At 35.9% G+C, this 26,323-nt stretch overlaps 1 protein-coding gene and 2 pseudogenes across 1 annotated transcript; 1 reads left to right on the top strand and 2 right to left on the bottom strand.

Moving 5' to 3' along the window:
• Positions 1–10,094: 10,094 nt before the first annotated feature.
• On the bottom strand, positions 10,095–11,801 carry LOC149223200 (putative inactive receptor kinase At1g27190 pseudogene; annotated as a pseudogene).
• A 1,424-nt stretch (positions 11,802–13,225) lies between these two features.
• LOC149223199 (probably inactive leucine-rich repeat receptor-like protein kinase At5g48380 pseudogene) lies at positions 13,226–14,546 on the bottom strand (annotated as a pseudogene).
• Positions 14,547–23,509: 8,963 nt separating this feature from the next.
• On the top strand, positions 23,510–24,661 carry LOC149223198 (uncharacterized). The gene has a single exon (XM_089387823.1). It carries the CDS (start codon positions 23,510–23,512, stop codon positions 24,659–24,661), a length of 1,152 nt encoding a protein of 383 aa, XP_089243949.1.
• Positions 24,662–26,323: the final 1,662 nt, after the last annotated feature.

The raw sequence follows: 26,323 nt of genomic DNA, 5'->3' as shown, positions 1-26,323 counted from the left end.
ACTATGCATCAATATGTTGTTGGTACAACTGCACTCAAGACAACCATGCACATGCTATAAGACGAGTTGGATGGAGGAGCCATATCAGTGTACCTAGATGCAACAGAGGCAAGAGTTCGCTTTCAGCAGGATGTCACCATTGAGCGCACGGACACCATCACGGTTGACCAAGATTGGCATCAGCTCGCCACCATCGACCATCACAAGGATGTCAAAGAGTTGGTATCACCACAATGCCCGAGTGTTAGTGATGTCTTGCATGGCTTGCTCAAGCCATTTTGTCTCACATGGGTATATGTGCAGATTGTATGTACGTCTTGTCAAGTGGAATTTCAAGTGTCGATAGTTGAATGTAACAATCATAGATTAGTTGAAGAGTCATGAGGGTAGATGAACAGTCACAAACGGGAATGTCAAGGGTCACCCCCACCCTTTGCTATAAATAGTCCCTCATAACTCATTGTAAGGGCTTTTGGTCAGCCAAGCTTCCAATAGGAGTATCTTAGAGAAAGATTGGGCATTATTATAATGAGCCTTGGCTTCTCCACTGCCTAGAGCTAGTATATCTCTTTGGAGGAGCAGGCTGTTGTGGTTGTAATGTTCCGCTATCGAGGCTAGCGGGTGGACATGGATGTATTGTATGATTGGAACTTACACTTATTAATATAACAGAGCCAACAATGTTTCATGCATATGTCGTATTGTATTTTAGCTATCTTGTTTACTCTAAATGATATATGTATCTGTTTTCTTACGCATGCATGTATGTACTATTCTGTATAAGTATGTATGAATCTTACTGAAATGTGTTGATTGGATTAACCATCACTTTGTATTGCTCGCTATCTTACTTTCCAGTTGGTGATGCATCTTCGCTCGTGTGTTCCACTCCAATCCGCATACTGCTACAGGTTTCCAAGGGGCACACTCACCCCCTTTCTATATGTTAGAACCGTTCATGCACCTTCCTTGCCTTGCCGAAACTGTCACACCCTTGCTACCAACAGGGACATCTCACTTGCCTCTATGCGAAACCTTGGTCACGGCGATACCATACGACCCACTGTTGGGACTCCTACAGTAAACGGTTTGAGTTCTAATTAGGACTTCTTACTGGGGAGATCCCCTGACATGTTGGCAAGTCCAGCACCGTCAACAAGTAGTTTATATTAATTTCATTTACTTTCATTAATAATCATTATAAATGACTAATTTAGTTGTATATTCATATTATTTGTGTTCATCATTAATCAATATAAACTACTAATTTAGTAGTGTTAGATTGATTTCATATGTTCATTATCTATCAATATAAATTAATTAGTATGATTTTGCAACTAAATTAAAAAAAATGTCATACAATGTGCATGCTCATCTAATATGAAAAGACAAAGTTACATATGTTAATTACAATACTAAATAATATCAAGTGCAACTATAAATAATTTCAACCACATATTGGTTGGACTACAATTTATACATGAACTATTGTTTCATCACTTCAAAACATTGTCAAGGCATTTCATTGAATTCACCAACTCTAAAGATTTGACCATCAGTTTGTATGTGTATTTTTCATTCAAGATATTGGCTTTAAGGGTATCACTAGACCGATTCTCTTCTCTCTCTCTTTCTGCATTTATTTCTCCGGTGCTATTGTTCTCTTCTTTCTTCAATTTTTGCTTCTTACCAACAATACTGATTTCCTCTTCTGAAAATGAAAGAAGATAGTGCAAAGTGTAAGGAATGAAAGACAATGAATACTAGAATATAAACTAAAGTAAACTATAAAATATTTATACAACATATACCTCAACATCAACAATGTCTACCATTTTTCTCCAGAAAAGAAAGAAACTCGAACAAGTTTTCTTGAGTGGGGTGATAGTGGCCACCATGTGGCTAGATGACCTATATAAACAAAACAAATAAAATGTCACCATAGAAAAGAACACCTTAAAAACTTAACATTCAACCTTTAGGAAAATCTTAGGCACAATCATGCTAACTAAGTTACATGCTAAAAAGCTCAGGTTGTAGATAACTTGTGAAAACAAATGGAAAGAAAAATACAACATATAATAAATAATGTATGACAGTTGGCTGGCAAATTGCATCATAAAGAAACAAGAGCCACATTGTGGCAATGTCACTTCTCTTGTTTTTTTGCACATTGTCACCAGGTGCTTTTTGTTTATTGTGCAAGAATGACATAAGCTTATGTGTGAAATTTTAGATTTTTTTCATGTAGCACAATGTTGGGACCATTTTGAATAAATGAATTTATTAAAAGCACAAGAACCTTTTAAATTAAGTGCAAGAGTGATACACATTGCATATCAAGCCTTCATCTTGTTCCCTGTAAGTTATCTATCTCTAGTGTCACAGGATTCATCATTGGATCTAAATAAAATATGAGTTAAATTCAAAACATGCTTATGATTTCGTCGAAAGTAAGTGCCAAGTGCCACCTTGTCCAGGTGTGAATGGTAGCCTTCAACTTTTTAAAAATATAATTTGAATAATCGAGGAATCTAAGAAGAAAAGGTTATTTCAATTTTATTGCTGGTACATACACATAGCCTCTATTATACACAAGTACAAAATGGAAAATTAGTCACTAAAAAAATGACTAAAATTTGCAAATAAGTGACCATTTTTTAGTCGGTGACGAGTAGTAGCTAATTTACAGTATCTTATAACTTGACCAACTTTTAATCATTAATTGGTTGTCTCAATTTTATCATCTAACAATATAATTAGTCATTAATTGTCATAATTAATGACCAAATATACAACAAAATATATTACTATATGATCATCTGCGAAAACCAATTAATGACCAAAATGTTGGTCATGTTATAAGATACTGTAAATTAACTACTAATATTCATAGATATGCAAATTTTATTCATTGTGTGAAACCAATTAATGACCAAATAAATATGACTAAATTTTGGTCGTGCTATAAGATTTGTAAATTAGCTACTAATAGTCGTATATATGCAAAATTTAGTCGTCATTTGTAATCATAAATTTATCATTTGCAATAGTCATTTATCTTTTTTTGGTAGTTTCATATTCATTATATAAACGACTAATTTAGTAGTTTATATTCATTTCATTTACTTTCATTAATAATAATTATAAATGACTAATTTAGTCGTATATTCATTTTATTTGTGTTCATCATTAATCAATATAAACTACTAATTTAGTAGTTTTAGATTGATTTTATGTGTTCATTATTAATCAACATAAATTAATTAGTATGATTTTGCGACTAAATTTAAAAAATGTCATACAATGTGCATGTTCATCTAATATGAAAACATAAAGTTGCATATGTTAATTACAATACTAAACAATATCAAGTGCAACTATAAATAGTTTGAACCACATAAATTATATTATATGAAATGTTAAAGTATTATAATATGAGTTTCCAACTTAATATTGGTTGGACTATAATTTACATATGAAATGATGTTTCATCTCTTCAAAACAATATCATTGTGTTTCCAAGGCATTGCAGGGGAATTCACCAACTCTAAAGACTTGACCAATAATCTATATGTCTGTGTCTTGGCTCTAAGGGTATCACTAGACCAATTCTCTTCTCTCTCTCTTTTTTCATTTGTCGCTCCAGTGTTATTGCCATTTGTTTTTATCTTCTATATCTAAAAAAATTGAATCTAACTTGTTTAAGGAACATATTAATTCATATTTAAAACCTTCTTGACATATGAGAAGGTATCAATCAAGTAGGACGTCAAAAAAATTGACCTCAATGAGTTCCTCAGACAATTTTTACAATATCAATATTTTTCTTGCTGCGATATCTTGGGTAGAAAAAATAACATATCTGCAAAATAAAAATCCATATATTACTTATGTTCAAACTCTGTATATGGTGTATTCTTAGGCAGTTTTTTAAGATGTTCCTCCTCCTTTACCAAAACGAACTATAGCTTGGTTAAACTCTGTGTCTTTTCATTCATCATCAATTTCTGCAAGATAAATGTCACACACTATTCTTTCCCATTTCTCAACATGCTACATATGATAAATTGAAAGTCACATAAAACCAAGAGAAAACCCTTTTCTAACCAAAACAAACAAACAAAGAATGCCTCTAATAAAACTTCATTCTAATAAAACCAGATGAAAAGAGAGTGGATCATTTTTGCTGCTTGACTTTGCCTATTTTTGTTATGAAAGTGCTCGAGCTTCAAGAACCAACAGACGTGAAGGAATTTGTAAATGTGAAAAAAATTATGTTGACCTTTGTAGGCTTCTTCAAAATGATATTAATGATGCCATTTTCGGATGTGATAAATCTCATAATAAGAAATGGTCACATTGGATGCAGATATTAAATATAAAAACTTGTGGACATGGCATGTATTCTAATAAATTGCATTGCAATGACTACCATGGCCCTCCATGGGTTTGAGGTCCTCAATATGCCAGTCTTGACAATGAAAGAGAGATGGCAATGATAAGTATGGGTGGTCTGAATTTGTATGGTGGATATCTTCGAACCAAGGTCGTCATCTTAATGAACCTAGGTTCTGACATGGTAAACCTGGATCTGGTCCTCACCCAGTTTCATTCCATCATACTTTTTCAAGACCCAAGAGGACATTATGGTCCTTAAACTTATAAGCGGCCTGCTTTTGAGGTTATAGATAAATCTTATCCAAAGAAAATGAATTTTTTGGCTCTAAGAGATATGGATAATTTAAATGATAATAATCATATGTTTTTTCCACAAGATTCAAATGTAGGGATACATTTTGCGTATTTTACTAATAGATAGAATGAGAGAAATAATCCATGAGGAGCATCTACTAGTCATTGTGATTAGGGAAATACTTGAAGATAATAAGCCTATTTAGGTTCAAATCAAATATGGTGTTGATTCTCGTATCTCCTCAGTTGTTGGTACTTTTAATTAAACAATGAAAAATAGCATTGTTGGTGTTTACACACAAAATATTACACTTCTAGAGGACCAATTTCTAGTTGGACATAAAAACCAATATGAAGCCATTGCCCATACAAAGATGAAAAAAATGTTTCCAGGCATGTTGATGATAAGGTCCATGGAGAGGATATACACTATGGAGACATTGGGGCATCTAATCCAAAAGTAAATACCATAGGTAGGAATCATTGCATAATATAAAAGGCACATGAGCTTATTAAAATTTGTGCCATCTGACAGCCATAGTGTGACTGATACAAATAAATACGTGGAAGATCCAAGTATCAACCTCAACTTTTCAACAAATAAATATGTTAGGTTTTGACTCTCCCTTTCAACAAATACTTCCAAGCATGTTTGTTTTGAACTTCAAAAGGATTCTAAACTAATAGTTCTAAGTGACTCACAGGAAGAAAATGCAGATGCTAAAAACTTTTGTTACTCTCTTATTTTGGATTTTTTTAGTCTGGATACTTTGGGTGAGTTCCATTCAATTCTTGTGAAGTTTTGCAGGAGGCATCACAATTTGATTGTAATGGCATTGCCTTACCATACTAGTTGTCAAGAAGAATTTTATTTCACACTAATTTTAATCTACAATGATATGGTAATGGAATTTTCATGTGTCTGATGCATTGCAAGTAAACTGGAAAACTGCTTAATTTGATACTTGAGTAAAACTATACTTGCATTGGTACTTTGTTTCCCTTCTAAATTTATTATTTCTTCCTCTTCTAATAGTTCTTTAGTAACAGGTTGTAGATGTTCATCAAGGGCTCCAATTTCATGCAACCTTTTCATGTTTCCTAGAATATGAACCATTTGAGTTGTGCCTCAAAATCAGTCCTTGTTGGGAAAAATACTCAATGGGGGGGGGGTGGGGTTGAATCAGTATTTACAAATCAATAATTTTTTACATTTCATATCCAGATTTCTATACGCGACTTTACTGAATGGAACCTGTGTGTGTACGTAATTGTTCTTAAGACAATTAGCATGTATCCAGTGAACTTATGATTCAGCTAATCCATCATATATTTTTCTTCAGCCAGTTCATTAGTAATTTATTAAACATTAGATAAAAAGTAACCATGTGTTGTAATAACAAGAAAAACCATCACACATAATAAACACACATGAACACCAAGATTTAAGGTGGAAACCCAATGTGGGTGAAAACCACCTGCTATTGTCGTCTATGTCTTCTTTTTAATATAAAGATTTTTTTTTTTACAATCTTGTACTGACGCAGACTCATACCAATATGCAAGCACCCACCTGCAAAAGGCTACAACCTTTTCTTGTTCTCCATATTCTACTGAAAGGGAGCTACAATCCCCTAGCTCTTGTACTAGCTGATATGTTTACCAGTACGTAGGTGTCAGCCTACAAAATGCTACCACCTTCACTCTTTCTCTAGGGACCACGTTTCATAAATTTTCAGACTAGATCCACCTGCTCCAACACATCATAACTTGTGGGCCACGTTTCATCAAATTTTGATACTGGACCCATTATCGACACTTAAGCTCAATATCAAAAATAAAACTGTAACTCATCATTGTAACACATTCATCCATCATTGATACATCTGAATCAATCAACCACTGAAACCCAACCATCAATTTCTGACATAACTAAAACCTAATCATCACTTTCTAAATCAACCAATCATTGAAACTTTTGACAAAAATGAATCAAACAATCACTGAAACCTCTAGCACAACTGAATCACCCAATCATCAATTAATGATACAACTAAATAAATCGTTCACTCAAAACCCAATCAACTGACACATAATCAAAATTCAACCAATCAGCTGGAACCGTGAGATCATTGTAACTAGTACACATAACTGAACTCAAAACACTGCATCAACAACTAGAACCAACTGCAATCTCAAAAATCATATGTCAGAATGTATACGCTACTTCAATGAGGACAACTTGCGTCTATATGCTACTTTCTGTAACCCAACCTATGTATACCTATATATATATTGAATCATAAAACTTCTGAACCAAAAATTGTACCAACCAAAGAAATTCTGAATATCTACTGTCATATTACATAGTTCTAAATAGATAGCAGCAAAGATCACCCTTCTTAGTCAATCAATTAGTCAACTAGACTCAATCTCCTTATACAATCAGTTTAACTTCAGATCTAATGAAGATATCATTGAAAAACAGGAGTAAAACAAAAACATTGATGAGTAGATCATTCATTTCTGAACAACAAGCCCTTCCTCTGCATACGCTATTTGGACGTGCCAAATCTGCATGTATACATGCCTTCACAGAGGCGAACCTGCATATAGATATGAAAATAAGGAATTATAACTTTACAACTTATCCATGATCAGATCATACAATGATAAGTCATTTCAGGTTTCATGATCCTGATCCAACATTGTGCATAATTGTTTCAGATCTATTAGATATCATCCATCATCAGACACGCAGATGCATACTTAGTTCAGATCAAGCAAAGAATCAAAAACCCATAACATGCATATATGCTTTTAGTCTAACTCTTCATATGATTTTCATCACTTGCACACTCTCACACTTTGATCTTCACCTCCTTATATAGTCTTAGCCTTTTTCAATACCTTGGGTCAAAACCATAGTTATGTTGATGGTATTCTTTGAAGGGATCAATATTCTTTGTTGCGCTCATTATTATGGGCCAATACCATGGTAGGAATCCCTAGTATTCTTTAACCTTAATTTTCCATCCCATACACAATTTACCTTTGGTGAAACTGCGTGCATACATATATACACCTTTTATTTTGTGTACCCTCATGTATACGTGACTTGGACTAGGTTAAACAACATATACAACTTAAAACATTCTCTTTCCTCAATTTCTTGATTCTAATCTGCAATCCTTTGTCCCATCATCCTATTCTTCTGTGCCATTACTATGTTACCTCTAAATTGACTTGTTATAATGTGAGTTACCACCATACATCACTTTTGAACTGATTCCTCTGAACTGCCTACATTTTTTCACATTTGTAAACACAAATTCCATGCATTGTCACATCTTCTTTATACATTTATCAAGTAGTTCATCCATTAAATAGGTTGTCATCAAGGAAAACTCATCTAGGACAACACCTAATTCATAAAACCAACAATTTCTCGTATCAAGATTCTGATTTTGAGCTATAAGCCTTTGACCCATTATTTTGTTCCATCATTATGTCACCTCTAATATCGTTGTTCCATCATTTAGTTACCTCTGATCTGACCTATAGATTCATCTAGTTACCATATACTTGTTCTGTTACAAGTGAGTTTCCATCAAGGACAACACATGCATCATAATGCTAACAGTCCTAACAAAAGAAATCACTCTCAAGGTCTTAAGAAGCTTTCATAACAAAAATTTGAAAATAATAAACTATTTCAATACAAGGTTGAAGTCTTCAAAACAAAATAATTGCTCATATAACATAACTTTTGAGGACATTTTATTGACACTATTCACAAAAGTAATGCAGAGAAAATCCGCATTTACTAGAGAGATTTGAGAGTATTGGTAACCTTAATCATAAGGGAAATAAAGGGGAGTTCTATTCCTTCACATTTTAACTTTAAATTCATCTCCAACAAGTGTTTATGTTAATAAGAAAGAACAAAAACTATCATATAGAATAAGTAAATTGGCTTGAATTGCACTAGTTCTTTACTTAAGCTATTAACTTCGATGAAAGACATTGGCTCCATTTTAACAAGAAAATCTCATTACACCACACTCATCATAAAAATTTTACCTGATTCTGCTCACTTAAGAAAGTAGCATTTTCCATCACCTTCATGCACTTAAGTAATAACTGCACACTCTCAGCCATTTTAGTTGTTATGGATGATTTGAGAACAACATTTGAGCCTCAGTCCTCCAGAGCCTCCTGAACACAAACATTGGTAGGGATTTTATAAATTGAAAATGTTTTATACGCCTAATCATCTCAGCTTATCCATTAAAAACCTCCATCATGGTATCCAGGAAAAAGTCAAACATTAGTTTAGAAACATGTAATGTAGAATCCAATGCTATTAAATAAACATAGAATCTGTAAACAATCTTCCTACATTTTATTTCATATTAATGAGAATTCTCTGCATAAATTTTTCCTTGAAGGATCTCACCAAGTAGACAAAAGTCACACGTAAACACCAGACCACCGAGATAAATAACTTAGTTTTGTAAAAATATAATGAGTTGAAGTACAATACAACAAACAATAATTTAATAAAAATGAACAAATAGATAAAGTGATAAGGCCTGGATTAAAATTGCAAGAGTAGAAACAAACGAGCTCTAAAGCACTACAAAATTGAAAAGAAAACATATAAAATGAGACATGCAACAATCTAAGACAAATTACTTGGCTTTTCTCAAAGGTTTTTATCAAGGGAAGATATCCATACGCACTTTTAGAATAGCAAAATAATTCAGAACAATGTCAAAAACAACATTAAGGCCCCAAAGCTCTCGCATCCTTTCTTTGAAATTCCCCTCGACTCTTCTAATTGCACTAGAGGTATCTTCAAACAAATTTGTACATGAGTTTTGCAAAACTAGCATCCTTTACATAACGACTCATGAACAGGTGAACTTTACATGTCAGATAGTTCAAAAATTTGGAATAAATATAGAGCTTATAAGTTTCCACTCTTTATTATATAGTGTAAACTGAAACTTTTACAACTAACAATGTTCATAAAGAATCTCGAAACCCAATTGTACCAGAACTTTTAAGTAGATTTTAGAGTTTGTAAGCCAAATTGGTACCTTTAAGTGCAACTATAGATAGGCAAGCTTTCTCCAACGTCAATAAAACAAGCCATTATGAGTTCAACTTCTACCCAGAAAAACTATCACTGTTTATGTTTTCATCACCACTTCTCATATGTATTTCCTTCATGGTGGAAATTATCTTCCAGAACTAGATAGGATTGCAACACCACCATGATCAAAACTTGAAGAAGACACCTTCAACAGACTAGAAATTAAACGACTAGTCTTAATACATATTTTTCCTTCTTTCCATTATTGATGTACATAAAGTGATCTTCTATTATTTGGTCAACATGCTTCTATTGATGCACATGCGACTCTCATAAATTGCAGAAGCTCATCATCTTGTCACCTGCGTATAAAAGATTTATCAATAACTTCCTCAATGTAGGCATCTTTTAAAAGTTGAGTAATCCAATCTACTAGATTACCCTTGAAGCTATTATTTCCATTTTCAACATCAATAGGCTTATGTGCTGTAACTAATTCTAAAATAACCACTCCAAATTTGTACACATATCCTTTCAAAGTAGCCACCAAGGTGCACATGTATTCAGGTGCTACATAGCCCAGATCTCCAAAATCACCATTTATGAAAGTGCTAAGATGAATATCTACTAGATGCATCAACCTTGCCAATCCAAAATTAGTTATTCTAGGCAGCTCACATTCTTCACCAAGAAAAATATTATTTGAACTTATATTATGGTGTATGACACGAGGGTTGCAACTGTGATGAAGCCATGCCATTCCTCTAGCTCCACCAATTCCAATTTTGAGCCTTACAGTCCAATCCAAATTATTCTCTGGATTCTCCTTGTTATGCAGGCAGTCCCACAAGCTTCCATTAGCCATGTTTTTGTACACTAAAATATTCTATTGTACAGAAATATAGCAACCCAGAAGAGGAACAAGATTCTAGTGCCTCAAGCGGGCTAACGTATTCATTTCACCCTTAAAATTATTTTCATATTGGGCAGTGTCTCGAAGCTATTTTATCGCCATTACAGATCCATTAGCCAGTGTTGTTGTATAAACAGTGCCTGGCCTGACCCTGTCATGTTTTCTAGGCTGAAATCATTTATGGCAGCCATTAGACTAGGTAAATTTATTTTTTTAATGGGCTTCTCAAACATGGACACTTTGATAGACTTTGGAGCTCTAATCCATTTTGCCTGCTAGTCCTCATCCTTCATTTCAACCAATTTCTTTGGTCTTATTATGATACACCACCAAAAAAAGGATAAACCAAGCAATGACACAATAAAAAAACACGCAAAAGATGCCCCAATGACAACACCTATATTAGACTTCCCATTTATGTGGAAACTAAAATCAAAGACTTTCTTGATAAGTCTTATTTTTCCATGAAAGAAATAAAGATATTTAGCTAAACTCAACTTGACAGAAAACTTTTAATGGCATTGATCACTATGGGAGGCCATGCAGTTGCATACTGCAAATGCACACTGTAATAAGTAAAAGAAATTATGACCTTTTGGGAGAGTTTGTTTCCTGAAAAATTCACGCTATAGAGTGTAAACTACAACCAGGTCATATAACCTCACAACTTTCAGCAATATGCTAATGCAAATGGGGCACATTCAGTAGAAAATAGTTTATGCTAATCACAAAAGTGGAAAACATGCAAGTAAATAAGTTTAACATAGGAAGCTCAAATAGACCATATCAAATTCAAGACAAATATGTTAACCATACGATGTGGACTGAAAACAACATGGTCTACTATAAAGTTCACTTTATGAATTTTTTTCTTAAAGAAACTAATGCTTTGCAAGATACTTTGAAAGCGATACCCTCGCTCAAAACAAGATCACGGAGATCACATTTATGGATCCTTTACATTCAAACTTCTACATATAGTATAAGAAGTTGAGGTGTTACAATTCGAAGGACACTCTTGGGCTACAAAGAGAATGATAGAAAATACCTTTCAGTGTACCATGATGTTTGGATAGAGATTGAAATTTGCATTTAAGTCTCTTACTACCGTGAGAATATGTGGAAGCCTACACTGTTAAAAAGGTGTAATATGTTTCACTGATCTCAAAGAAATTCAAATAATAGAATTGTGTGCCAGTGCAAGCAAAGGGCTCGAACACTGGAAGCAATAAGTTTGTGGAGAAGGTAAGGGCATCTAGTATTCAATCTAACAAATATACATGCTATGTATTGTGTGTTTGTGTAAATTGGAAATCAAACTATGTGCATCTAATGAAGTTTGAAATATATACTTTTCCCACCCAGTTGAGCAAGGCATGTCTATATTAGCATTATTTTCCTTCAAAGACAAAATTTAAACTAATACAACAAAAAATATAGAATACTAGTGCTCTCTTCTCTGACTTTTGAATCCATTTTTATGATCATTCTTTGTATGTGTATATTGGAAATATTAGGTCCAAACTCTCATAAGAATGGTTGATCTTGACCTTGCTTGGCTAATATTTTAGGATCCTCAGCATGATAAATAACTCATTCGAATCCTTTTTATGGCTACTCAACCAATTTCTTCCTCCAGTCCCAAGTCCTCGCCCTTTCTTGCAATCTTCTCTCCCAATTGAGTACTTAAAGAAGGAGAAGCATTGCATATGGGAAATTTACTTGCAAAAATAAAGATATGTTCCCTATGACAATCAACAATCTCTTTGCTGGTTGGTATATAGAGAAATGCAAAAAGAAATACAATTTACTTCTATTTGTTTTATAGACTGTCAAGAGAGTGAACTTCATATCTATGTCAGTCAAGAACGAATGTTTGAAGAGCATAAAATAGTACTAAAAGGGTAGACACAATTCCAATAAGGAACACTACCGCATAATGAACGGATAACCATGCATTTGAGAATTACAACAATAATAAAATTAACACCTTAACCTCTAGATCTGCTCTAGATTTCTATGGATCATGAAAAATATTGACTAAAGATTTGGGAGAATGATATATATTGAAGCTTTCAACAAAGCACAATTAAAACAAGTATTATGATACAAAGAATGTTAATATGGGACCATATGCAATAGATTCCAAAAGTAACTTTAATAAAATCTAAAAATCACAAAAGTTCTACAGATTGGCCATACTAAATGGTAAACTATATCTGTGATAAGAGGTGCAACCCTGAGTAGGATAAGAGTGATTAAATACTGAATTGATGATACAAAATATTAACAAAAAAACCTTAAATCCAATACAAGATGTTTATAATATAAATATATAATTTACTACAACAAAGTCATCATAAATTGATACCTACAGAATGTCTGAATGTCACATAGAAATTCATATCTTTCTTATTTTTATGTACCCAAAAAAGAGCAACACCCCGTGTTCTCATTTTTATCAATTATTTCTAGTAGAGACTTTCCCAAGGAATGATATTGATTATATATGAGCTTTATTCTTTAGCCACTATAAGCTCATTTGAATGGTAACTGTAAGATGTTCCTTATGCCAATGGAATCTCATCATTCTCATCTTAGAAGTTGTACTTCTCATCAATTGCTCTTAGCAAATGATAGACCTCATACACTAAAGGTAGCCCAAACAGAACACATGCAATTGTGACTCTCATAAATTGTAGAAGCTCATCATAGTGTCCCCTTCATATAAAATATTGATCAATAACTTCCTTGATGCAGGCATCATTTAAAAGTTGAATAATCCAATCTACTAAATTACCCTTGAAGCTATGCTCTGCATTTTCAACATTGATAGGATTTTGTCCTGTAACTCATTCTAAAAGAACCACTCCAAAGTTGTACACATATCCTTTCAAAGTAGCCACCAAGGTGTGCATGTATTCAAGTGTCACATAGCCCAGATCTCCAAAATCACCATTTATGAAAGTGCTAAGATGAGTATCTACTGGATTCATCAACCATGCCAATTCCAAATGTGTTATGCTAGGCTCATATTCTCCACCAAGAAGAATATTGTTTGAACTTAAATTATGGTGTATGAAACGAGGGTTGCAATTGTGATGAAGCCTTGCCATTCCTCTAGCTCCGCCAATACCAATTTTGAGCCTTGCAGTCCAATCCAAATTATTCTCTAGATTCTTCTTGTTGTGTAGGCAGTCCCACAAGCTTCCATTAGCCATGTGTTTGTACACTAAAATATTCTCTTGTCTGGAAATATACTAACCCAGAAGAGGAACAAGACTCTGGTGCCTCAAGTGGGCTAATGTATCCATGTAAGCATTAAATTACTTTTTAGATTCGTTGTGTTTGAAAGCCTTTTTATCGTCATTACAAATCCACTAGGCAGTGTCGGTCTATAAATAGTGCCTGTCCTGCCTGACCCTATAATGTTTTCTTTGTTGAAGTCATTTGTTGTAGCCATTAGATCATAAAGATCAATTTTGTTAATGGGCTTCTCAAACATGGACACTTTGATAGAATTTGGAGCCCTAATCCATTTTTCCCACTTGTCCTCTTCCTTCAATTCAACCAATTGCTTTGGGCTTATTCTGATACACCACCACCAAAAGGAAAAGCCAACCAATGACACAATCAAAACACCTGCAATAGCTACCCCAACGACAACACCTATATCAGACTTCCCATTTATGTGTAAACGTCAATCAAAGACTTTCCTGACAAGTCTTCTATTTCCATGAAAGGAATAAAAACATTTAGCTAAACTCATCTTGACAAAAAACCATTGATGACATGGATCACTATGGGAGGCCATGCAATTGCATACTGCAAATGCATAGTGTAATAAGTAAAAACATATATGACATGTTGGGATAGTTTGTTTCCAGAAAAATCCATGCTATATAGTGTAAACTGTAACACCCGTCCATTGTATGTAACACTTTGTTAACCTAAGCTAAGAAAATCTAGGTCCAAGGTGTAACAATGAAAATAAATAATTGTTAAATAAATAAATATAATTTAAAACGCTTGGAAAATGAGACACCAAGAGATGAGGTTCTTAGCAAATAAAATCCCATTGGTGAGTGGGAATGGATAAATCTTTCATGATAAGATTTCTAGATCTAATTCTAGATAACCTTAATAGGCTTGGAGATAAATATCCATTAAGATACTTATTTGGAGAAAGATGCTAAGTTAAGAAAAGCATAAAAGCCTTGTGGGAGAGAAAAGCAAGATTTTATGACAAAAAGCCTCGCGAGAGAGAAAATCCTAGGAAAATGGATAAAAAAATATCCATAAAAGCGGGACGCCACTAATGGAAACCATATCATGAAACAGGGTATTAAATATGCATTGAAGAGATCCATAGGTGGCAATTGATCCATGGAAAGAACTCTCTGCTCAGGGGTGAACCGGAAACAACCAGTTCTAGGTTGGGTGGCGGTGCTCGGTTTTCCAAGTGACCCCTTTTCCATATTTTGATTTTCTTCAAGTGCATGGGATGTACCGTATGTTTGCGTCTCACTCCTTATGTGTTGAATCTCTTAGCATATGTGTAAATGTGCATGTGTTATCTTTGTTTATGGGAATGATTGAATACTTATGCATGTGGGCACTAGTGAATGTAAATTAACTCAAAGTGTGTAGTTAATGATGGGATCATAATAGGTGATTATTGATAGTGAATTAAGGAGGTAGGCGACCAATGGTATTTGTTTCCCTATGTAAAATTTAATGATAGTGAGACAACTATGCATGATGAATAAATATGTTTTAAGGTTTGCAGTTGTACAACCGGTGGTTTCGGTTATCTAGGCTATGCATTATGCATCGTGAGGAAAATTGCATCCATTGAGGTTGTTTTTAGCTAATTTTTCATATTACATAAAATATATACGTTAGCAATACATTTGACTATGGAAATATGACTATGACCATGATGTAGGGAAATGCTAGCTACAATATATTTATGATAACATTTCAATTAATGTTGGTGTTGAGTTAGCAAAGGAAGGAAGTCTTTATGCATAATATTATCCTGTTGAATGCCCATGATGGATTTTTTCCTCTGATATGTAATACATGCATAAGGGTGGTATTTTTCCATAGGGGAATAAAACCTTACCAGGTTATTGTGCATAGTTAATTAGACATGCATAGTTTGGAACCTACATGTTTCTGTTGAGTAAAGCAATATCTCAATAATCATAACTGAGATATGCAAGAGGCACAAAGTATATTCAATCTATACTAAACTAGGGTTGAGGTTGTGAAGAGTATGCACACATGAAATACCCCTTATTGTATGCATGAAGGCATCATACATGAACAAATTTATGACCTTCATAAGTAGGTCAATGGTACTGACACTCAAAAACTACAATTACATAATGGAAGCAGCTTCTAGTGCTTCTCGGTTAATAGAAGAAAGACAATATTAAGCTTAAGAGCACATTCTTAACAATTCACTCAATCCCAATGTGTCAAACTCCACAACATGGATGTGCATATCAATCCAAATATAATGGATTACCATATATAGGGACCTTTCCAATCTGCAGCAAGAGAAATATGCTTTTAGAAGAAGGATGGTAGATCTTGCAAATGTACTTCTTGTGGGAAGGGATAAGATTACAATGATCTGTGTGTATATATAAAGAAACTATACATATTTATAACAATAGAAATGGCAAATAGATTGGATATGGTGGTGTTGTATGCACTTGAAGTAGAAAGAGAACAATTCATAACAGCCAAAAGAATAACACGAATGGTACACTAGATTTGGAACATGACTTGTCCAAAGTAATTAACAAATTGTTGATAAAGAAAAAGGCTTTACATTAGAAAATCTTATGAATGTTTAAGGATCTTATGCCAGTAATAACATAATGCATGCATCAAGAAGGTTCTAAGGATAAACCAATCATGCAACATAAAACATTAGGACGATTCAACCATAGGGATGGTTAAGTGGTATCGGTAATCAAGGTTTACGTGTACAATGATACTGGGATCTAGTAATCTAATCCATTAATTCACAATCATACCAGTTGGAATACATATGCGTACCACTATTTCCTACCAAGCAATATTGGGAAGTTAACTGACAGATTGCATTGATAATGATGTCTGGACACCATAACAATAACATGTAAACACCCTAGGATCACACCCTGGTACACATAGTGCCTAAAAACTTAGAAGGTGTGGAAATAAAAACATTGTAACTTTCATTTATAACTCATGTATAGGAAATGTATGTACTTGCATACTGATTGTTCAATTGGTTTTAGACATACATTGAATTAATCATGGCCAACAAGGTGTTGGAAGAAGTGTAAAAAGAGAAACAGTAAATCATATGATATGATTTGTTTAAGTGTAGAGTACTTTTTGAGTACCAAACAATTATTTTCTTGGCTAAAGACAAGTTAAGATTGTTATTAGACTTCAAATATAACATTGAAGTCCATACTAGACTAACTATCATAGTCAATAGTCTGCTTTATGATTAAGCAAAGGTCATATTTCATTGTTATTAAAACCTTGTCTATGGGACAGATTCAATCCTAAAACTCAAAATTATTGGTTTTGTAAAGTTGTATTATGCATCTATGTTATCATTTTGCTGAAAATTTCCTGCAACCACAAGATACATGAAAAGGATTAGCTAAATAAAAGCACTTGAATATTCTGACATCAAAATTTTCAATTATGCTCTAGTTGCAGAAGTTGAATAAGTCCATGAATTCCTTATTCTCCAATCGACAAACCAAACATGGTCTGATTGGACTTACCTAAAAGTAGTGTGAATGAAAGATTAAAGGAATTTTTGGCATAAATATAACATGGTTAAAAACATGTGGATGAAGTATATGTCATGCAGGTGATGCTATGGACATTTTGTATTGGGTACACGTGTATAGGTGGTACTGTGTACAAATGGTACATATGGTACTGGTATGGATGCATGAATTGCATGAGGATATATGACATGTATAGTTGTATGTGTGTAATGCACACTATGTGTAGATGCACATGGTTGAGGAAAAGGCACTGGGTGATTGCCTGGTGTGGCAACCGATCCAGAGTGCGTATAGAGGCAAGACTAAGGTGGAAACTAAGGATTGGTATTGGAAACTAGGGATAAGTATCCATATTTAGTTTCAGTCTTAGTATACATATGACATATGATGTTGATTTATGATTTTGATGGTTATGTTTGAGCTAACCTGATATGATATTTTATACATGTTGATTGGTCAAATGTGCTAGTTTGACTTGTTGTGACTAATGCAGGGAAACTACAAGAAGAAAGTGTTCGGCAAGAACACAAAGGCATTGGAAGAATGCCTTGGAAGAGCATGCATTTCTATTATTTAAATACAATGAAATAGAGGAATCATAGTAAATGGAGGGCAACATTAACCCATTGTTACTCATGTAGTAGTACTGTTACATTAACTATGGTAAACAAAATTGAGTTTCTGCATCTGAAAATCTCTCACAAAATTGATTGACATAAATGTTACAGGTAGCAATGGAAGGAGAATTGCTGGTAGAACTCCTTTGTAACTGATACATATTAGAATATTTGATTTAGATGGAAAGGCCATGGGAGCCTGTAAATTTAGAAACAACTACCTGTGAATGAGATTGTAAGATGTAGTAATACACCGAGGACGGTGTAAATTTAAGGGGGGGAGTATGTAACACCCCTCCATTGTATGTAACACTCTGCTAACCTAAGCTAAGAAAAGCTAGGTCCAAGGTGTAACAATGAAAGTAAATACTTTATTGTTAAATAAATAAAGATAATGTAAAATGCTTGGAAAACGAGACACCAAGAGATGAGGTTATTGCCAAATAAAATCCCATTAGTGAATGGGAATGGATAAATCTTTCATGATAAGACTTCTAGATCTAATTCTAGATAAGATTAATGGATTTGGAGATAAATATCCATTAAGCTAATTATCCAGAGAAAGATGCTAAGTTAAGAAAAACATAAAAGCCTTGCAGGAGAGAAAGGAAAGCTTTTATGAGGAAAAGCCTTGCGGGAGACAAAGGCGAGCTTTTTTGGGAAAAGCCTAGGCAAAAGGATAACAAAATATCCATAAAAGCAGGACGACACTAATGGAAACCATATCATGAAAGAGGGTATTCCCACTGAAGAGATACACAGGAGGTAGTTGATCCATGGAAAGAACTCTTGGCTCGAGGGTGAGCTAGAGACATTCGGTTCTAGGTTGGGTGGCGGTGCTCGGTTTTGCAAGTGACCTCTTTTCCGTATTTTGATCTACTTCAAGTGCATGGAATGTATTGTATGTTTTCTTCTCACTCCTTATGTGTCGAATCTCTCAGCATATGTGTAGAGTTTCATGTGTTATCTTTGTTTATGGGAATGATTGAATACTTATGCATGTGGGCACTAGTGAATGTAAATTAACTCAAAGTGTGTAGTTAATGATGGGATCATAATAGGTGATTATTAATAGTGAATTAAGTAGGTAGGTGACCAATGGTATCTATGTCCCTATGTAAAATTTAATGATATTGAGACATATATGTATGATGAATAAATATGTTTTAAGGTTTGCAGTTGCACATCCGGTGGTTCCGGTTATCTAGGTTATGCATTATGCATCGTGAGGAAAATTGCATCCACTGAGGTTGTTTTTAGCTATTTGTTCATATTACATAAAATGTATAGGTTAGCAATACATTTGACTATGGAAGTATGCATATGATCATGATGTAGGGAAATGCTAGCTACAATATATTTATGATAACTTTTCTATTAATGCTGGTGTTGAGTTAGCAAAGGAAGAAAGTCTTTACGCATAATCTTATCATGTTGAATGCCCATGATGGATTTGTTCCTCTTAGTTGTAATACATGCATAAGGGTGATATTTTTCCATAGGGGTATGTTACATAAACTACAACCCGATCTTATAACCTCACAACTTTCAACAATATGCTAATGAAAATGGGGCACATTCAGTAGAAAAGAGTTTGTGCTGATCACAAAAGTGGAAAAAATGCAAGTAAATAAGTTAATCATAGGAAGCTCAAATAGACCATAAAAAATTCAAGAAAAATCTATTAACCATACGATGTGAATCAAAGCGGCATGGTCTACTATAAAGTTCACATTATGGCAATTTTTCTTAAAGAAAGAGATTCTTTGCAAGACACTTTGAAAGTGATACCCTTGCTCAAAAGTAGACCATGGAGTTCATATTTGTGGATCCTTTACATTAAACATTCTACATATAATATAAGAAGCCGTCGTGCTACAAATTGAAGGACACTCCTGGGCTACAAAGAGAATGACAACAAATACCTTTCAGTGTACCATGATGTTTCGATAGAGATATTATTTTAGATAAAAGCAATGAAATTTACTTTTAAGTCTCTTACTACTGTTTGAATATGTGGAAGCCTACATTGTTAAAAAGGTGTAATATGTTTGACTAATCTCAAAGAAATTCAAATAATAGAATTGTGTGCCAGTGCAAGAAAAGTGCTCGAACACTGGAAGTAATAAGGTTGTGAAGAAGGTAAGGGAATCTGTTATTCAATCTAACAAAATATATATGCTACATATTGTGTGTTTTTGTAAATTGGAAAGTGAACTATGTGCATCTAATGAATTTTGAAACACATAATTTTCCAACCCAGTTGAGAAAGGCATGTCTATATTAGCATTTTTTTCCTTTGAAGACAAATTTTAAACCGATACAGCAAAAAAAATAGAATACTAGTGCTCTCTCCTCTGACTTCTAGAACCATTTTTATGGTCATGCTTTGTATGTGTATAATGGAAATATCAGGGCCAACCCCTCATTAGAACAATTGGTCTTGAACTTACTTGGTATATATTTTAGGATCTTGAGCATGATAAAAATTTTCATTCAAATCCTTTTTATGCCTACTCAACTGATTTCTTCCTCCAATCCCAAGTTCTCTCCCTTTCTTGTAGGCTTGTCTCCCAATTGAGTACTTAAAGAAGGAAGAAGTGTTGCATATGGGAGATTTACTTGCAAAAATAAAGGTATGTGCCATATGGCCATCAACAATCTCTTTGTTGGCTGGTATATAGAGAAATGTAAAAAGAAATGTGATTTACTTATATTTGTTTCATAGACCTTCAGGAGAGTGAACTTCAGATCTATGTTAGTCAAGAACGAATGTTGGGAGAGAATAAAATAATATTAAAAGGGTAGATGCAATTCCAAGAATGGATAATACAACATAATGAACCACATAACCATGCCTCTGAGAATTGCAACAATAATAAACCTGACACCTTAACCTCTATATTTCTATGGATCATGAAAAATATTGACTAAAGCTTGGGGAGAATGATACATCGTGAAGCTTTCAACAAAGAAGAATTAAAACAAGTATTATGATACAAAGAATTTTAATTTGGGCCCATGTGCAACAGATTCCATATGTAGCTTTAATAAAATCTACAAATCGCAAGAGTTCTACAGATGGGCCATACTAAATGGTAAAATATATTTGTGATAAGAGGTGCAACCATGAATTTGATGGCCTTTCTTGGATGCTTCGGAAGGGATCCGGGTGATGGGTTTTGAACGTGAGTCTGGCAACAATGAACCAGTGCCAGAAGACCTTCTCACTTGTTGGGGTCATGATGTGTCTGAGAAAAATCTACATCATTTCTTTCTGAAGAGCGCAACAAACTCACAATTGCTTGACGAGGCGGTGGGAGGAGGGGGTTTGGTAAACGGTGCGACATTGTTGGAGGAGATGCTCAAAAGCACCTGGAGTGGAGGTTGGAGAAGTGGACTGCAGGGGATTCAGGCACCTGTGCACAGTGACTTGATCGGAGAGAACTTGGTTTTTCAGTACCAGGAGGCTCAGCAGCGTTTTCCCTCTGCAAATCAAGATATTCCATTTTTCCCTCCTATAATTGGTGGTCTTGAAGACGTTGTTAGTAGTTTTGGATTTCCAGGGTTAGTGGGGTTAAAAACTCTTGGGGAACAACCTAACAAAGGAAGAGGCTCTGTCGGCGGGAAGGGAAGGGGTGACTCTCTGAAATTCCTTAACCCTGTGCTGAGCCAAGGGTACCTTTCATCTCGGCTGCCTTTAGCCAGAGCCCATCATTTTTTTGGGTCATTTTGTACTCAGGAAAGGATCTCTGTAAAAAACCCTATTTTGGAAGGGCTACTCCACAGCCAGTCGAGGGTTTTGTCCAACGAAGAGGTAGGAGGGGAGCCGAAAGGATCTGAAGAGGAGGGTCAAGTGCGAGGACTGGTCCCGGCCTCTGGTGTTGGGGTAACAAGGACAGTTGTGGAGGCGGTTGAAGGCAACAGTGACCCTGTTGGTAGGCGACCTGAGTCGCCTGTGGCAGAAGAGGCAGATGCTCCTGTTAACCAGAATCCAGGGGAGGGAGAAGGCAAGAAGGAGGTTGTGGGTGGAAAGCGGAAGAAGAACAAGCCTATTAGAAAAAAGGAGGAGCACCCTAGTTGCATTTTTGGAGTGGATATTCGTATAGATCAAGTGATGGAAGCTTTAGAAACCATTTTAGCTAGCAGAGTTCGTGGACGAAAGTTATCCGTAGACTACATCAAGGATTGGGCTCAGTCAGAATGGAAAGAAGCATCGGGTCAGTCAATAGAGATCAAGATTCTGGATAGAGGTTGGCATTCGGTTTGGGCAAAAGGAGCATGTCGAATGGGTGTTGGAAAAGAACTCGAGCTTTGGGAAGAGGCCGATTTTATTTAGAAGATGGATGCCCCTGTTTGATGCTCAGAAAGAAAAAATGGCGGAGTCTCTGGTCTGGGTCTAATTATTGGGTCTCCCTATGCAATTCTGGACTGACTCGGCCTTCACTTCAATTGACAATACCCTGGGAAAGTTTCTTGACGTCAATAGATCATTTTTACAAACACATGATTGGAGTGTTGTTCGCATTCTGGTAAGTTTAAACCCCAGAGAGGGTTTGGGGGATGCTATTAATCTGCAGTATCAAGATCTAGTATTTTTACAGACCCTAGACTATGAAAATCTTTCATTCAGATGCCATCATTGCCATAAATACGGTCATCTGGCCCGAGGGTGCCCTCTGGGACACCGTCGCCACCAAAGACAAAAGAGAAGTGCAAAAAATCAGGAGGTGTTCACACAGGAAGAAGGGGCTCAGTTTAAGGAGAGCGATCCTAAGGCAAATGCTCAGGGGTCGGACCCAAAGAAAGTGGAGGAAGAAGAACAGGAATAGCCTGGGTTCGAAACAATTGAGACTATCTCCATCCTGATGACCTTCCTGGGACCCCCATTCGTCTCTAAAAAGGCAAGGGTGTCTCAGGCGGGTAAGATTCTATCCCCTTCCTTTTCTTTATGCACTTCTATTGTTTTATCTCAGTCATGTTGCGATGAACCTGGTCCTTCCAGGCAGCTCCTGAATGACCTGCCGGACTTGAGGAAGGGTCAAGCCTCTGTAGATAGTGTTATCATGGCCATTCCATCCTCTCCTAAGTTGTCCACTCCTCCCTTGGATGTTGTCTCCTCTGCCCCTCCTATTGTCTGTAGCCCTGAACCCCCCTACAACCTTAGACCTTTGGCCAACCGAAAGGGGAAAGGGTTTGTTGTGGGAGGCCTGGAGTTGGACCTGGTGTTAGTAGGCCCGAGGAAGCTAAGAGGAAGGAAATCCAACCTGTCGAAGGCACAGTTAAAGGTTGTTATCAATATAGCTAACGGGAAGCAGATGTCTTTATCAGGTTTGCTTAGAGCAGAGCGGCCACCCCCTGAGAGTATTCGATGATAATTTTATCCTACAACTACAGGGGTCTAGCTAGTCTACCCAAAAAGCTAGCTCTGAAGGAACTGGTCAGTTCCAACAAACCTGATATCATTCTACTTCAAGAAACTTTGGGGAAGGGGGAGGAAGTAATAGGATGCCTCGCTAAGCTTCTGCCAGGTTGGAGTTTCCATGCCATAGATGTAAATGGACGCTCGGGAGGGGTGGCACTGGGTTTCAATGTGAAGGTTCTTCGAGAGATCTCCTCTTGGGGATCGGAAAATGTCTTGGCTGTGGAACTATACTCCAACGAGCTATGCATCCCTATTCTTATTCTGAATGTCTATGGACCTGTTTTGGATCGGGAGAGGTTCTGGAATCCTTTCTTCGCTAAATCTTTTTTGGCGCACCCAAATCTTATAATCGAAGAAGATCTTAATTTTTCCTTGGGGGTGTCAGAATCATGGGGGGTTAGAGCCAGGGCAGATCCTCTATTTGATTTCTTCCTGAATAAATTGGCCTCATCTCTCCTGGTGGATGTTTCCCTGCTCAAATTGTGCCTGACGTGGAGGAACCGAAGAATAGGAGAAGAATGGATTGGGAAGAAACTTGATCGATTCCTGCTCTGTGAATTGTTGGCAGAGAAATTACAGGCTTTTAGACATTGGGTTGGGGAAGGTGGTCTCTCGGATCATTTCCCTGTCTTTCTGGAAGTAAAGGGAGATTTCACTAAACCAGGAACTCCCTTTAAATTTAATTCCTCATGGCTCTCGGATGCATCTTTTATTAGCCTCTTCCATAACACTTGGAAGAAAGATGATTTCAATGAAGATGAGAGTCGAAGTAAGGTTTTTATGGATAATTTAAAAAGGCTGAAGGTCGCCTCTAAGCATTGGGCCCTTCAAAAGAAACTGAAGGAAGAAGAGATCCTAGAAAATGTAAACTCTGAGATTTCCCTTCTTGAAGATCCAGGCGGTAATGGATATGGAACAGTAGAGTCTCGGGCTAGAATTCAAGAGTTGGAGACGGAAAGGAGGAAATTTCTTCAGCTCGGGGAGGAAAGCTGGCGCTTAAAAAGTAGAGCAATCTGGTTGCAAGCAGGGACGAAAACACCAAATTTTTTCAGAATTATGCTAAAGGAAGGAAAAACTCTAATACAATCTGGGAAATGAAGAAAGCCAATGGTGAACTGGCTCGCTCTTTTGAAGAGTTGACCTCATTAGGGGTCAATTATTTCAAGAATCTCTTTAAAGCGCCAGTGGAAGTTTCTATTGCAGAAGTTATAAGAGTCATCCATTTCTTTCCCAAGTTCATAGAGGAGGAAGGAAATGAATCCATCATGGAACCTGTGTCTAAGGAGGAGGTAAAAGACATTCTCAAAGCAATGCAAAAGGACAAAATTCCCGGTTCGGATAGCTGGATAGTTGAATTTTTCCAACACTTCTTTGAATTCATTGGAGATGAGTTAGTGGCAGTTGTGGAAGAATCCAGGTGTACATGATCAATCTATCACCCCTTCAATGCCACCTTTCTAGCCCTCATTCCCAAATTTGACCACCCAAGATCTTTTAATGAATTCAAGCCCATTTCCTTGTGCACTTGTGTATACAAAATTATTGCCAAAGTTATTGCCTCTAGGCTAAAACCTTTCCTCTCCTTGAACATTTCTCTTGAGCAATTTGGCTTTCTAGATGGAAGACAAATACATGAAGCAGTAGGAGTTGCACAAGAAACTCTTCATAGTCTAAAAATTGGGAAAAAAAAGGAGCCATTGTGAAAATTGATTTGTCAAAGGCTTATGACAGAATCAGCTAGATGTACCTTAGGCTTCTGTTAACTCATCTGGGATTCAGGTATGATTTTGTGAGATGGGTTATGAGTTGTATTTCATTATCATCCATAGTTGTCCTGATCAATGGAGCGGCCTCCAATTTTTTTAGTCCTGAACGAGGCCTCCGTCAAGGTTTCCCTCTCTCTCCCCTTCTGTTCCTGCTGGCAGCAGAAGGCATCAGTCTTATGATTCATGATGCAAAAAGACAGGGGACACTCAAAGGTATTGAAGTAGCTGTTAATTTTTGGGTCACTCATCTCCTCTTCGTGGATGACATTATTCTGTTCAGCAACGAAAGTCTCGAGGACTGTAGGACGCTCAAGAGGATCTTGGACCTATTCCTAAAGGCTACTGGTCTCTGCATAAATGAGAGAAAATCCACTCTCACATGCTCAAGTTTGTCCAGAGAGAAGGTGCGCAGAGTGGAGTTGGTCCTGCACTTTGAAGTCAAATCTTTGGAGGATACATTTAAATACCTGGGGTTCTTTTTAAAGCCTGATAAATACAGGATCATTGACTGGAAATGGATCCTTGCTAAAATCGAATCCAAACTGAAACATTGGAGCTTCAAGTGGCTTTCCAGGGCAGGTAGGCTAGTGCTAATTAAATCTGTTCTGATGGCAGTTCCAGTCTATTGGGCTAGTCTGACATGGGTTCCCAAAGGAATCTTATCCTCAATTGACAAGTTATGCAGCAGATTTCTGTGGGCGAGGTCCAAGTCAGAGAAAGTAACCCCTTGGATTGCATGGGATAAAGTGGCACGACCTAAAGAGTGGGGAGGCTGGGGTATAAAAAATCTTACATGCTTCTCCCAATCTCTAGCAGCAAAGCTCGCTTGGAGGCTCATTTCTTTTGAGAACCTACGGTCCTCTGTCACTAAAAGAAAATATATCGATCCTCTATCAACACTAGAATGGATCAGATTGCAACAAAAGACTTCCAAAAACTCCTCGGTGGTTTGGAAGGTTGTGGTTTCTTCCATCAAAGTTATTGAAAAGGGTTT

The sequence above is a fragment of the Pinus tabuliformis genome, chromosome Q, assembly GCF_031772625.1.
Source record: "Pinus tabuliformis cultivar Carrire ecotype Pingquan chromosome Q, CPIR1, whole genome shotgun sequence".
Lineage (NCBI taxonomy): Eukaryota > Viridiplantae > Streptophyta > Pinopsida > Pinales > Pinaceae > Pinus > Pinus tabuliformis.
This window is presented reverse-complemented; position numbering and strand designations above follow the sequence as displayed.